The 12,374-nt window shown below is 30.1% G+C and overlaps 3 protein-coding genes across 6 annotated transcripts in view; 1 reads left to right on the forward strand and 2 right to left on the reverse strand.

The window, feature by feature from the left end:
* LOC145192630 (calcium/calmodulin-dependent protein kinase type 1-like) overlaps positions 1-12,374 on the reverse strand; it is a 38,515-nt gene that overhangs the window by 25,706 nt on the left and 435 nt on the right. Inside the window, exons 1-2 of one of the 2 annotated variants that reach the window (XM_090086318.1) lie at positions 10,831-12,136; positions 10,560-10,675 (exon numbers count right to left, since the gene is read on the reverse strand). The gene's annotated coding sequence lies outside the window, so the exon portion shown is untranslated. Of the gene's footprint in view, positions 1-10,559; positions 10,676-10,830; positions 12,137-12,374 lie in introns of those variants that run through there. The other variant, XR_016452192.1, reaches the window with a different exon arrangement.
* Positions 4,285-7,403, forward strand: LOC149894515 (uncharacterized). 3 transcript variants are annotated; one of them, XM_090086348.1, is made up of 5 exons: positions 4,285-4,510; positions 5,457-5,527; positions 6,041-6,222; positions 6,458-6,647; positions 7,119-7,400. In XM_090086348.1, exons 3-5 carry the CDS (start codon positions 6,154-6,156, stop codon positions 7,187-7,189), a joined length of 330 nt encoding a protein of 109 aa, XP_089942474.1. In that variant the 5' UTR covers positions 4,285-4,510; positions 5,457-5,527; positions 6,041-6,153; the 3' UTR covers positions 7,190-7,400. The 3 variants fall into 3 exon arrangements, with proteins under 3 accessions (XP_089942474.1, XP_089942480.1, XP_089942467.1); XM_090086354.1 differs by lacking the exon at positions 4,285-4,510 and adding an exon at positions 4,945-5,075; XM_090086341.1 differs by lacking the exons at positions 4,285-4,510; positions 5,457-5,527 and having other exon boundaries at positions 5,565-6,222; positions 7,119-7,403.
* On the reverse strand, positions 10,689-12,072 carry LOC149894516 (uncharacterized). The gene has a single exon (XM_090086294.1). It carries the CDS (start codon positions 12,070-12,072, stop codon positions 10,795-10,797), a length of 1,278 nt encoding a protein of 425 aa, XP_089942420.1. The 3' UTR covers positions 10,689-10,794.

The following is a 12,374-nucleotide window of genomic DNA, read 5'->3' on the forward strand; positions in this document are numbered from 1 at the left end:
TGAAATTTTTGAAAAAGAATATTTTATCTATATTACAAATTATTCTGATTATATGTTAACCAACATTAAATTTTTTTACGTAAAATATATTTTCTTAAAGATTTTATACTAACGGTAATTTAATGTAAAACTGGGAAGGGAAGGTAGGGATGGCGTATCTTAAAACTGAGAAGGAAAGGTAGGGATGGTATATCTCATTTAAAACTGGGAAGGGAAGATGGGGATGGTGTATCTCACTGGAAATCCTTTAAATAAAAAAAGTTAAAACACGAATTGTAGAAAGTTCATAGTGTAAAGAAATAAATAGAATTGAACCGAGTAAAACACGATACTGATTTATTTAAAACACGATACAGCTTTAATTTAAACACTTTGGTTTGCTTTGTCAAAAGAGTTCGTTTATTTATTCATTTTCAACATCCACTTTAAGTGTCATCAGCCTAAACTATTAAAATATATTTAATGTTTTAGGGAGAAACTATTAGAATTTAAAAAAAAATTCTAATTTGAACAAAAAGATTTAATGTTGTTTTACAATAGATTATGTAGAATGACACGCATTATAAATATTGTATTAATTGAAACTCAGTAAATAGCGATATTTGTAATGACCAGAGAACAATATTTTGTAAGTACTCGGCTTTGGGACCCAGAACAAAGGGAGCTTGACGAACGAGTGATACGATTTAAAACCTATAGTGTCTACCTATAGTATTCTATAGTGTCAACAATATACACAGTTTTTGACCAGGTAAAAGCTATACTTCTAAAGAAGTTTAGCGTTTGTTACTTGAAAATATACAAAAAATATATAAAAATAAAGATGTATTAGTATACATTAAGTTACCGCCAAGTGACACTTTTCGTTTCTGATCACATTTGGCTTACTTTGAAACACAAAGTTGGGGCGGTTAACGGTGTAAAATAAATATTTTTTCAATTCAGCATATCGACGGAGCTTTAACTTCCAGCGCACGATTTTCGATGCGTGAATACGAATTTAGAGAATTCGGCGGCTTACAAGTTGTACACACCCTGTAAAAATGACAATTAATACCAACTTCATGTCCCCTGGAAATCCTTTTAAGGGTAAATAGTATATAGGTACAAGGATCACCACAAGAAATTTCAAAATCAAAAACGGCCGTCCGAGCGAGATATTCACATTCAAAGTTTTTGGTCCATAGTTCTCATTTTCACCATATAGATATTGTCAAAACTTAACATATTTTTTTTTTTTTTTTTTTCTATATTGAGAAGCTTTTTATTGCTACTAGTAGAAACAGTAACTATTTGCAACATCGGCACCACAATCATGTATTTGGCAGAGTGGATATACTAGGGTGTAAGTTTTAACCATATCATGAATTTTAAGCCAAAACATGAAACAGACAAATACAGGTAACAAACGGAATTTTATTCTGGTCAATTCATTTCAGCATGTATAAAGAACAAATTCTGATGCTACAATTTCTGTCATTCCACATAAATTCACATATGTTTACTGTTTAAGTCCACAACACATTGCAAAAGTTGAAGATAGTAATCAGGATGAGTTTGGTCCCTCTTGAATCGCTGCCGATAGTTAGCAAAGTTGGAATGCATTGCCTCGGTTGTTTATTCACTAAAGAGTCCCAAAGAACAGTGATTTATAGAAATAAACTGAGGAACATGGAGGAAAAGAGCAGTAAAAGGTTCACCACAAGAAATTTCAAAATCAAAAACGGCCGTCCGAGCGAGATATTCACATTCAAAGTTTTTGGTCCATAGTTCTCATTTTCACCATATAGATATTGTCAAAACTTAACATATTTATTTATTTTTTTTCTATATTGAGAAGCTTTTTATTGCTACTAGTAGAAACAGTAACTATTTACAACATTGGCACCACAATCATGGATTTCTAGAAATGAACAGAGGAACATAGAGGAACAAAGACTGAGGAACAAAAGAAAAAGAAAAATGGAACGGCCGGGACAAAGATTTTCCAAATAGGTTAAGAGCCCTTGCGGTTAATCCGCTGAAACCCTATTTTTGAGTTGTTTTTTTTTTTTACCCTTTCAATTCAGTCAATCATCGGATCATGGAAGCTGCTTCTCAGCAAATTCACCACATAGTTGCGAATCAAACCACCACATAGTTGCGAATCAGGATGATCTTGTCTAACACGACATAGGTGAACACGGGCTCAGGGACTGGTGATGTTAGTTTTGTACTGGCACCCAGAGCGTTTTGGTAGGCCTGTATCGCGATAGCAAGGTCCGCATAATTTCAAGACTGTCCTACTGATACCAGGGCTGTGCTGACTGTCCTAGGCGCATGGTTACGGCTGACTGTTATTGCGCATGGAACGCTGCCATGAGATTGTCATGGCACTGAAACTCAGCCTTCACAATGCTCAAAAAGCGGTTCTAAAGATGGTTCCTACACAGCTGTTGCCATTTTTTTTTCTAAAGTTCTAAAGAAGGAACCAACACAGCTGTTGCCATTATTTTTTCTTCTTGAGAATTTCTTGTGACTTTTTATAGAGGCTTCACGTTCCAGAAACTTATGAAAATATCAAAAAATTCTTGGCCTTCTTTATGTTGATTTATATCAATACATTTAGCTAAATTAACCCAATGAGAAGGAACCACTGTCTTGGTTGGTAGACCTTTTTCAGTTATGACACTACTAAATAGCCTGAGAATAAAAAAAGGACTTATTGCAACTAATGAATGTATCGAAAGCAAATACACGTGAAGAAGTCCAAAAGTCTTGACCATCTTCAAGGTACCTTTTGTTGTTTCTTATGAACTGATGATTGCCAACATCATCTGTGGAATCCAGGCACAATTTAGTAGTCTCCCTTTCTACTGGTGTCAAATTGCATCAACAAATCTTGCCAATGTTGGTGCCCTCCGAAAATTAGGCTCCATCAAGGAGTGCTTCAAAGCTTTTGAATTAACAGGATGCAATGTGAAACAGGCCCGAGAGTTCAAAAGTGTTGTTCACCCACCAATCATTACCGGTAGATGAATCATAATTCATTCTTGATCTGATTCCACCCAATGAACTGCATCTCATGTCGGGAGTTGTAAATCACATGTTCTAGGGCTTGGTTCAAGTGCGGCCAGGTGCCAAAGAATGGCCTTCAGGGCTGCACATTAGCATGCAACCATACCATAGGGATCAGTTCAACGAAAAAGAATGCAATTAGCTTTTGGAAAATTTTGCTCTGTTGGAGTCTCTTGCACCCATGGTCAAAGCTCAAGAAGTGGCAAAGATCACTGGTGCACTTCAAACACTTCATGCTGTTGTATCAGCCTGTTTTGGAAACCATTCGGAAGCCAATTACAGTCAGACGATTGAGGCATTTAAATCTTCCAAGAAATGGGACATCGAATGCTTATGCTCTTTTCCTCCATGTTCCTCAGTTCATTTCTATAAATCACTGTTCTTTGGGACTCTTTAGTGAATAAACAACCGAGGCAATGCATTCCAACTTTGCTAACTATCGGCAGCGATTCAAGAGGGACCAAACTCATCCTGATTACTATCTTCAACTTTTGCAATGTGTTGTGGACTTAAACAGTAAACATATGTGAATTTATGTGGAATGACAGAAATTGTAGCATCAGAATTTGTTCTTTATACATGCTGAAATGAATTGACCAGAATAAAATTCCGTTTGTTACCTGTATTTGTCTGTTTCATGTTTTGGCTTAAAATTCATGATATGGTTAAAACTTACACCCTAGTATATCCACTCTGCCAAATACATGATTGTGGTGCCGATGTTGCAAATAGTTACTGTTTCTACTAGTAGCAATAAAAAGCTTCTCAATATAGAAAAAAAAAAAAAAAAAAATATGTTAAGTTTTGACAATATCTATATGGTGAAAATGAGAACTATGGACCAAAAACTTTGAATGTGAATATCTCGCTCGGACGGCCGTTTTTGATTTTGAAATTTCTTGTGGTGATCCTTGTACCTATATACTATTTACCCTTAAAAGGATTTCCAGGGGACATGAAGTTGGTATTAATTGTCATTTTTACAGGGTAATGTGTAATGATCAATTTCTAAAATGTAAAACGAAGAGAAGACAAATCTGTTATTAATGTCACTCCGTCATTTCTACCTAAATCATTACACTTCCCAGTAAACAAGCTTTAGTTGGTCCAACTGATGGACCAGTATCGGTTATAGTTGGCTAACTATTGGCATTTCGTGCCAACCATTAACCGACTGTGTACCGCGGGTTTTTGAATTGTTAAAGTTTCCCGTAAGTTTTATAAATGTATTTTAAAAATAAGTCTCATGGTCTAAGTGAATATATTCACTGAGACCATGCGACTAATAATTAAAATTATCCAAATAGATTCATTCAATAATTAAAACTATTCAATAGAGTTAGTTTAGTTTGAAGCTATTTTTCTTTTTTTTTCTTTTAAACGCTTTTTTTACCGTTTAATTTAACTTTTAAACTCAAACTCTACTACACTTCTTAATATAACCTTTACGCTGGTAAGTACAAATATTTTACATTTATCCATTAGTTACACATTCAGATATAATTTTTGACATTGGTTGAGTTTTTTAATTTATTTTTATGATGACACCATTGTTGTATTTGTATTAGACATTTTAGCTCTATTATAACTATTATTAAAAGTTAAAATACAGCTAAAATGTATATGTGCGTGTAAAGTAGTATGTTTACGTGTATATTTCTGTATGTATCTATGTATATATATATATATATATATATATATATATATATATATATATATATATATATATATATATATATATATATATATATATATATGTATATATATATATATATATATATGTATATATATATATATATATATATGTATATATATATATATATACATATACATATATATACACATAGATACATATACATATATATACACATAGATACATACAAATAAAATGTGCTTTATTGTCAGTATAAACAGAGTATTTGGGCGTACCCACTACGTATTTTTACTAAGTAGTTCGTATATAATGCACATTTTATAATGTTTTATAACATAAAATAACTTAACACATTAAAGACATGGTATGTTTTTTGTTTTTTATTTTTTGTTTGTTTTTATCTTTTGCTTTTTGACCTTTTGGGAGTTTTGTAATGATTGGGAATTTTGTTGTATGTGATGTTGTCAGGCTGGCTAACACCCTGATATTTATATGTATATATATTTATATGTATATATATTTATATGTATATATATTTATATGTATATATATTTATATGTATATATATTTATATGTATATATATTTATATGTATATATATTTATATGTATATATATTTATATGTATATATATTTATATGTATATATATTTATATGTATATATATTTATATGTATATATATATATTTATACGTATATATGTGTGTGTATATATATATATATATTCATATAATGCATATAATTATAGCATTTCATTAAAAGGGGCATCGACTTCTAAAAACTATGAGAAAACTGTTCAAAATTTTGGGGATCAGGAAAGTAAGGTTTTGGTTAAACTATTTGTTTGTTGTTTTTTTTGTTTTTTTGTTTTACTACTTGTTATACATTGTATATGTGTTATGCATACATACATTGATTATGATGCTGACATATTGACAAAAGAAAACTATTTATATTTTATGTAAAAAAAAAAATTTGTTTTTTAATTTAAGTCATAAATGGATGAAGGCTTTAAAAAAATACATATTTCATGTTACAAAAATACACATTTCTACTTTTTTATGCAGATAAAGGTTTTAAGTAATGCTCTTTCGCGTGACCTTAATAACACAGCACAAAAATGTGCTAGAATACCATTTTCACAGCAATCAATTCACCTACAGGGATAAATAACATGAATGTTTAAAACTTTAACTCCAAATATTTGAGTTCCATAACACCTTCATCTATGTCTGTCTTCAATTTAATAACTAGATTGTGTTTTTGAAACCAGTTTTCCAATAAGATTCAAATGCAATGAAATATTATTTAATTATTTATGTATGTTTGTAGAGAAGTTAGCAGCTTTGGAGTTAAGATTAAAAGAACTGGAGCAAAAAAATAAGTTTTTAGAAGTTCAAAGTTTTTTGGATAATGAAGACATTGTTGTTCCCCTTGGCCTTCCAATGGAAAGTAAGGAAGATTTGGAGAGGCTTAACTTTATGCTACAGATGAAATCTGAGATGGCTCTCTATGTAATTTGAAATTATTTTTTACATTATGTTTCTACCAGTCTACAGGTTGAGTTTAAACTAGTAACTATTATTTTATAAGATCAAAGATAATTTTTTTATAAATCTTATAATTGTAAATTATCAAAGGTAATTTAATAATACTTTAGTTATATTATACCCCATTACATTTTCATTTACCTTTGAAAAAATAATTTAAATAAAAAAAGTTGTAATATGTAGCATTATTTGTTTTTAGGTCAAATATCTGCGTTCTATTGGCAGTAAAGTTGAATGTCCAAAATACATACGATGTGTGTTGGGAGCCATGTTTTCCAAAAACTTTAGCGTTTTTTCTAATCTAAACAGATCTTCAAGTAAGATGATAGCTACTGGAATGAGCAAGATTAAGTTGCAATTTTATCATTTTGTGTTAAAGTGCTTATTATGTAAGTATTACTAATTATGTAAATTTTTAGTCTATTAAAGTCAACTGTATTATTATATTTACAAAAATATGTTTACAACACTAAGAAAGAATATAATATGTTAGTACTTATGACAATTACCAGTGTTGTCATTAGTTGTGACATTGTAAGATATTATATTCTCCCTTGGTGTCTTGAACTTATTAATGCCGTATTTTATTGTTAACTAGAGACGTTAATTGCCAATGTAGACCATGATTTATTAGTATTCAACTATATGATTCTTAAAGAGCATATAGAAGTTTGTCTTGAACCTATAAGCTTATTGCTCTCGGTTATCATATGCACTTATTTTTAAAACTGCTAACCAGTTAATGTAATTCTTGATTTGCAAAGTATACGTGTAAAAACTTAAAAATAACTTAAAAATAATTTATATTTAAACAAAAAATAAATTGAGTTTTTAAATTTATTTTCATTTTATTCTTTTAGCAACAGTAAGAATTCAGTATCTGAATTCCAAGGATAAAGATATTTACCCCATAGTTTCAAGATGGTTTTAGGGCGCAATTGATCAAGGAGATGGGCGAATAAATAGAAAGATGAAAAGCAAGGTTATAAAAAATCAGTTGCAGTTAATCAATGAAAAGAATATTTAGTTATTATTTTCATTTGCAAATTTATAAAAGCTTATTTATCTTGATTTTATTTATAATTCTAATTTTTCTTAATTATTATTAATAATTATCTAATAAATCGCCACGTTTTTAAATACTAGCGTTTTAAAATATTGTTTTTAATTAAAGCTGCCAATATTAATTTCAAACCTTTAATAATATTAACTACAATAATAGAATATTTTCAGTTTTTTATTTGTAAATATTTTTCTTTAATGATCTGGAAATAAAAGTGTAATGATTAAAAATTTGTTTATTTTGTGTATTCAACTAAGTTATCAATAAATAATACAATATTTTGTGTGGACAGTAGTACTGTTTGACTGGTAAAATCTGATATACAAACAATCACTATTAGATAGAAAGTTAAATATTAAAAAGCAAAGTTATACTTTGTTATTAAGCAATATTCAAAACATGATTTATAACTTTTGCACTTTTAATTTAAGCGCAAAAGCGAATTTAAAAAATCGCGAAAAAAAATCATATAGTTGGGCCGGTAATGGTACCAACTGTTAGCCAACTGTTTTATTACTGTTGGGCCGTTAACGGCAACCAATAGTTTAAAAACAGTTGGCTAAGTGTTGGTAAAAGCGTTACGTTTTTTTCACGGTACCAACTAAATAGCCGACTGTTGGCCCAACTGTAGCTAATAGTTGGTTATTAGGATCGGGCCAACTACTTACCAATTGTTCGATGTTTACTGGGTTAACTTCATTCTTAACCTCTCACATTTTTTATTTGTGTATACGTTCATCATTTTCTTACCTACAATTTATTTTATTTAAAAGTCTGATTTATGCATGCTACTGTATAAATTTTATAAATTCTTTTTTTTTAAAATAAGTGAGTAATTTAGTTTTAATGTTATTTCTGTAATTTCTCATATTTAGGTCAATGCACTTTATTGATAAATCACTATTTGCAATGACACGAAATTGATATCGAAGGTCTTAAGCTTAGACATTCTTTGAGAAAATCTCCAAATGATACCCAAATAATCCTAAAGATGTTCAGTATTGATGAAACTTGTCGTCGTGGAAGTTTATTATAACAATACACCATTCGAAAGTTGTTATAGATAACGATAATGATTTCAAAGACAAAGAACGCACCGGGGCACCAATATAAATTCAAAGTTGAAGAATTGGAATTAAGTACTTGATGAAGATTCATGTCAAAATTTAAAGAATTCTTAGACTCGTTGATGAAGCGTGTTGAAGCGTTTAAGAAAGTTGGATTCACAAACTTGAAAACTACAACATGACTATCAATATGCAAATAAGACGGCTATCAATTTGCACATTGTTACTTCAAAAGCATGATGATAGGTAATCATATTTGCACAGAATTGTAACTGCGTATGAGAAATTAATTAATTGCGATAACCTAAAAAAAAGAAATCAGGGGCAAAACCTGGGTTGCCATGCGCATCAATATTTTAATTCAAGACCACAAATTGCTAAAGTGTTTAAAGAACATCTTCAACGACTTAAGTGGGATATTTTACCCCATATTCACCAGATTTCGCCATCGAACTACCATTTATTCAATTGATGCAGCAAAGCCTTTCTGATGAGCACTTCAATTTATACGAAGACACCGAACAATGGATGGATAGCTTTAAAAGAAACTAATTTTTTCCGTAAGGAAATTCATTTGTTACCTGAAAGATGGGAAAAGATTATAGCTAATGGAAAATAATTTGAATAAATATTAGTCAAGTTCTTTTCAATCCTTTAATCTAAGGATTGTAATCTAAGGATTGTAAGAACATGATAATTTTTGCTTAAAGAACAACAACGACAAGGTTTTTTAGGTAAAATAATTACAAATAAAGCCCTTTCCTGAAAAGAAAAAGGTTTTAATTCAAGGACTTCTAGTTTTAAAGTTATTCACTCAGTAGAATTTTACGTACAAAATTTTTAATGTTGCATAGAAATAGAAAATGTTTTTCTTTTTCTTTTCGCTAAAGATGATGTACGCTACTATTTCACTGATCCAAAACTGGACACAGTCCAGAAACTGAGATATTGCGAAAACATAATTTTTGTATTTACACAATAAAATAACACCCGGCTGCACACAGGATTTGAAAAGCGCGGCTCTAATTTTTATCAATACAAATCAGTGACGGTCAATTTCCGGAAAATCAAAAATAACTTTCTAAAATACATTTTAAATCTCAATTTCAAATGATAAGAAATGGCTTTTAGGAGACTGGATCTGGTTGCAACAGGGGCAAGTTGCAACAGTTTTGCTTAAAGGTTGATTTTTATTTTTAATATTAAATAAATATAATGAGACCACGTCAATGTCAGCTATTAAAAACTTGTAGCAATTATGTAAAAATTGCAGAAGATATATATATACATATATATTCGATATAAAATTTTAACATGCGCTTTCAAAGTTTTACTATAACTTAACAAGTAAACGAAAGAAACATTTAAATATATGAATAAACATATAAATAAACTAAAACTTGTTTGTGCTAAGTAAGTTGATCTTATTTCTTTGTAACAACGAAAACACAACTTTTTATTTGCTATTTTAAATACTGCCTCAAAATTAAAAAAGTAATGGCTCACTATACATAAAATCTTCTTTCATAGAAATGATTGCAAATTTCAAATGCATTTTTTCACATATCTTTTTTTGTTGTAACTTAAGTAGATATACCATGGAATTAAGGAAATGCCCAACAAAAACTTTTATAAATTTAATTATCAATTACAATTGGTAGGTGTGAGTGATTCATATAGGTGATTGAAAAAGTATTATAAATAAAATCTTCACAGATAAAAAATGGGATAATACAATTTGTTTTGACATCATCGAGTCGTTTTGAGTTGTAGATCAATTTTAATTTAATTTATTTCAAGTTATCATGATTATGATAAGTTAAGGTATCATACTGGGTAATTTTTTGGGATAAATCTAGTAACCTCCCATTTTATCAGTATTAGATTATTTTAATGATGTAGATGATATTGGATTTTCCCCGTTTAGTAAGCAATTCTGATTATTTGCGCATTTTTTTATGACATTGTCTGTAGAAGTATGAGCAAAATAATAATAAAAAAAACAAAACATATGCCTTCAATAACATTGAGTTTCCAGTAATTTCTATGATTCAAAAAAATGTAATTATCTGAGCTATCGTATCTGTAATGGCTATAACAGCAAGCCATCTATTTATTTAGTGTACAAAGCAGCAAACAAATTAATAAATTGAATACTTTGAGTAGGTTACCTTGTTTGGTTTAAATGTTGTTGTGCATGTTGTTGCGCATGAATGTTGTTGTGCATGTTGTTGCGCATGAATGCTGAAGCATACTGTAATCTGACTTGTTAACATCAAATTACAATCTACAAAAACGAATTTAATCTAATAAGATGTTTTTTGATCAAATCAATAAAATCTTTGCAATATTTTTAAATTCTTGAAATGTTCAGCAAAAAGGGATTTGTTTTAAAGTTTGCACTTCTTATGTTTTGTATTCTGGGGCTATCTTGACTCTTACTTCATTATTAAACTGTATTTTATCTTTCTTTGCGACAAATCTTTTGTAAGCCCAAATACTCAAGAAAAGTGATATAATAACAAGTTCTGTTCCACAAATGAAAATTAGAAGTTTTTCCTGTTTACAAGAGAAGGTCTCTAGTTTGACACTCTCTTCTGTTAACCTAACATACATAATATTGTTAAATCTTATCAAGTTGCCTTCAGGTGAAATATGATTTGATTCCCCAGGAAGCAGCATTTTGTCTTCAATTTGACTACATATATTTATTTCGCAATGCCTACCTTTGAATTTTTCTTGGCATTGGCATCTATAACTACTTTCATCGCCAATACATTTTGCGTTGTTTTGACACAAATGAAGATCGCATTGGGTGCACAACAGTTCTTCATGAGCAATACTTAAGTGTTTGTCGGCAACGGTTGAAGGCGTTGCACAATAAGCTGTCAACTTGTTTTTTAAATGTGAAAGATTTACAGCGTAATCAATTGCGTATTTGCACATGCAATCAATAGGATTTCCAAGCAGCATAATAGAGGTTGATATACGCATACCTTTGAATGCGGATGTAGGAATTCGTTGTATATTATTTTTAGCTAACGAAAACCAGTCCAGCGTTAGGTTCTGAAAAGCTTCATTTTCAATTTCTTCAATCTTGTTGTACGATAAGTACAGCAGTCTTAGTTTAGGTAGCATTGTAAATACCGAATTTTGAACGTTTCTTATAGCGTTATACATCAAACGTATTTCGATAATATTTGTTAGCCTATGAAACACTCCTTTCGGCAAAAACGAAATGTTGTTTTTACTGAGGTCTAAGTACTTCAACTTAATAAATCCCCAAAAAATATCAGGCTGCAAAGTACTCAACTCGTTTCCACTAAGAACTAGTTTAGTCAATTGGTTAAAAGAAGTAAATGCACTTTTTCCTATGGTTTTAATTCCACAACCTACGAATTCAAGTTCTGATAAATTCCTCAGGTTCGCCACGTTTTCCTTGCTTAGGGTATTTATTTGACTTTTTTTAATTGAAACTCTAGTCACATCATTCGGTACGAACAAGTTTTTTAATGTGTCTTCGGTGAAACCCTCGCACTGCATATCTGGCACTTTACAGGAACATTCGGAAGGACATCCATGAGAGCGTTCTAGCAAGAATAGTAAAAACATAGCCTTGAGACTGAGTCTTTCGTAATTTGATTTCGTTGAAAACCATTTCAAATAACTGATTCGTTTATTCATGTTTCAATTGGTTTAAAATTATTGATTACAAAATTAACCACTTATTTTTTATTGTTTAATACCTAAGTTAAGAAAATATATTTTGAGCAAAGCCTTTTTGAACATGCAGTCAAAACAGATTTAAATGCTATAAAACATTTTTAAAGGAACACAAAAAACAAAAAAGAAACACAAAAGTATATAAAGGCTACAAAAACCGACGATCACATTTTTCTTATTTCGAGAAGACCAAGGTTTAAAGTTACCCATTTATGATGGTTACTTTTTATATATAGTAACTATATCATTAATAAAATAGGATT

Source organism: Hydra viridissima, unplaced genomic scaffold (assembly GCF_058129835.1).
Source record: "Hydra viridissima isolate aposymbiotic clone 2 unplaced genomic scaffold, HvirCarnegie_v1 scaffold_1, whole genome shotgun sequence".
NCBI classification, from domain to species: domain Eukaryota; kingdom Metazoa; phylum Cnidaria; class Hydrozoa; order Anthoathecata; family Hydridae; genus Hydra; species Hydra viridissima.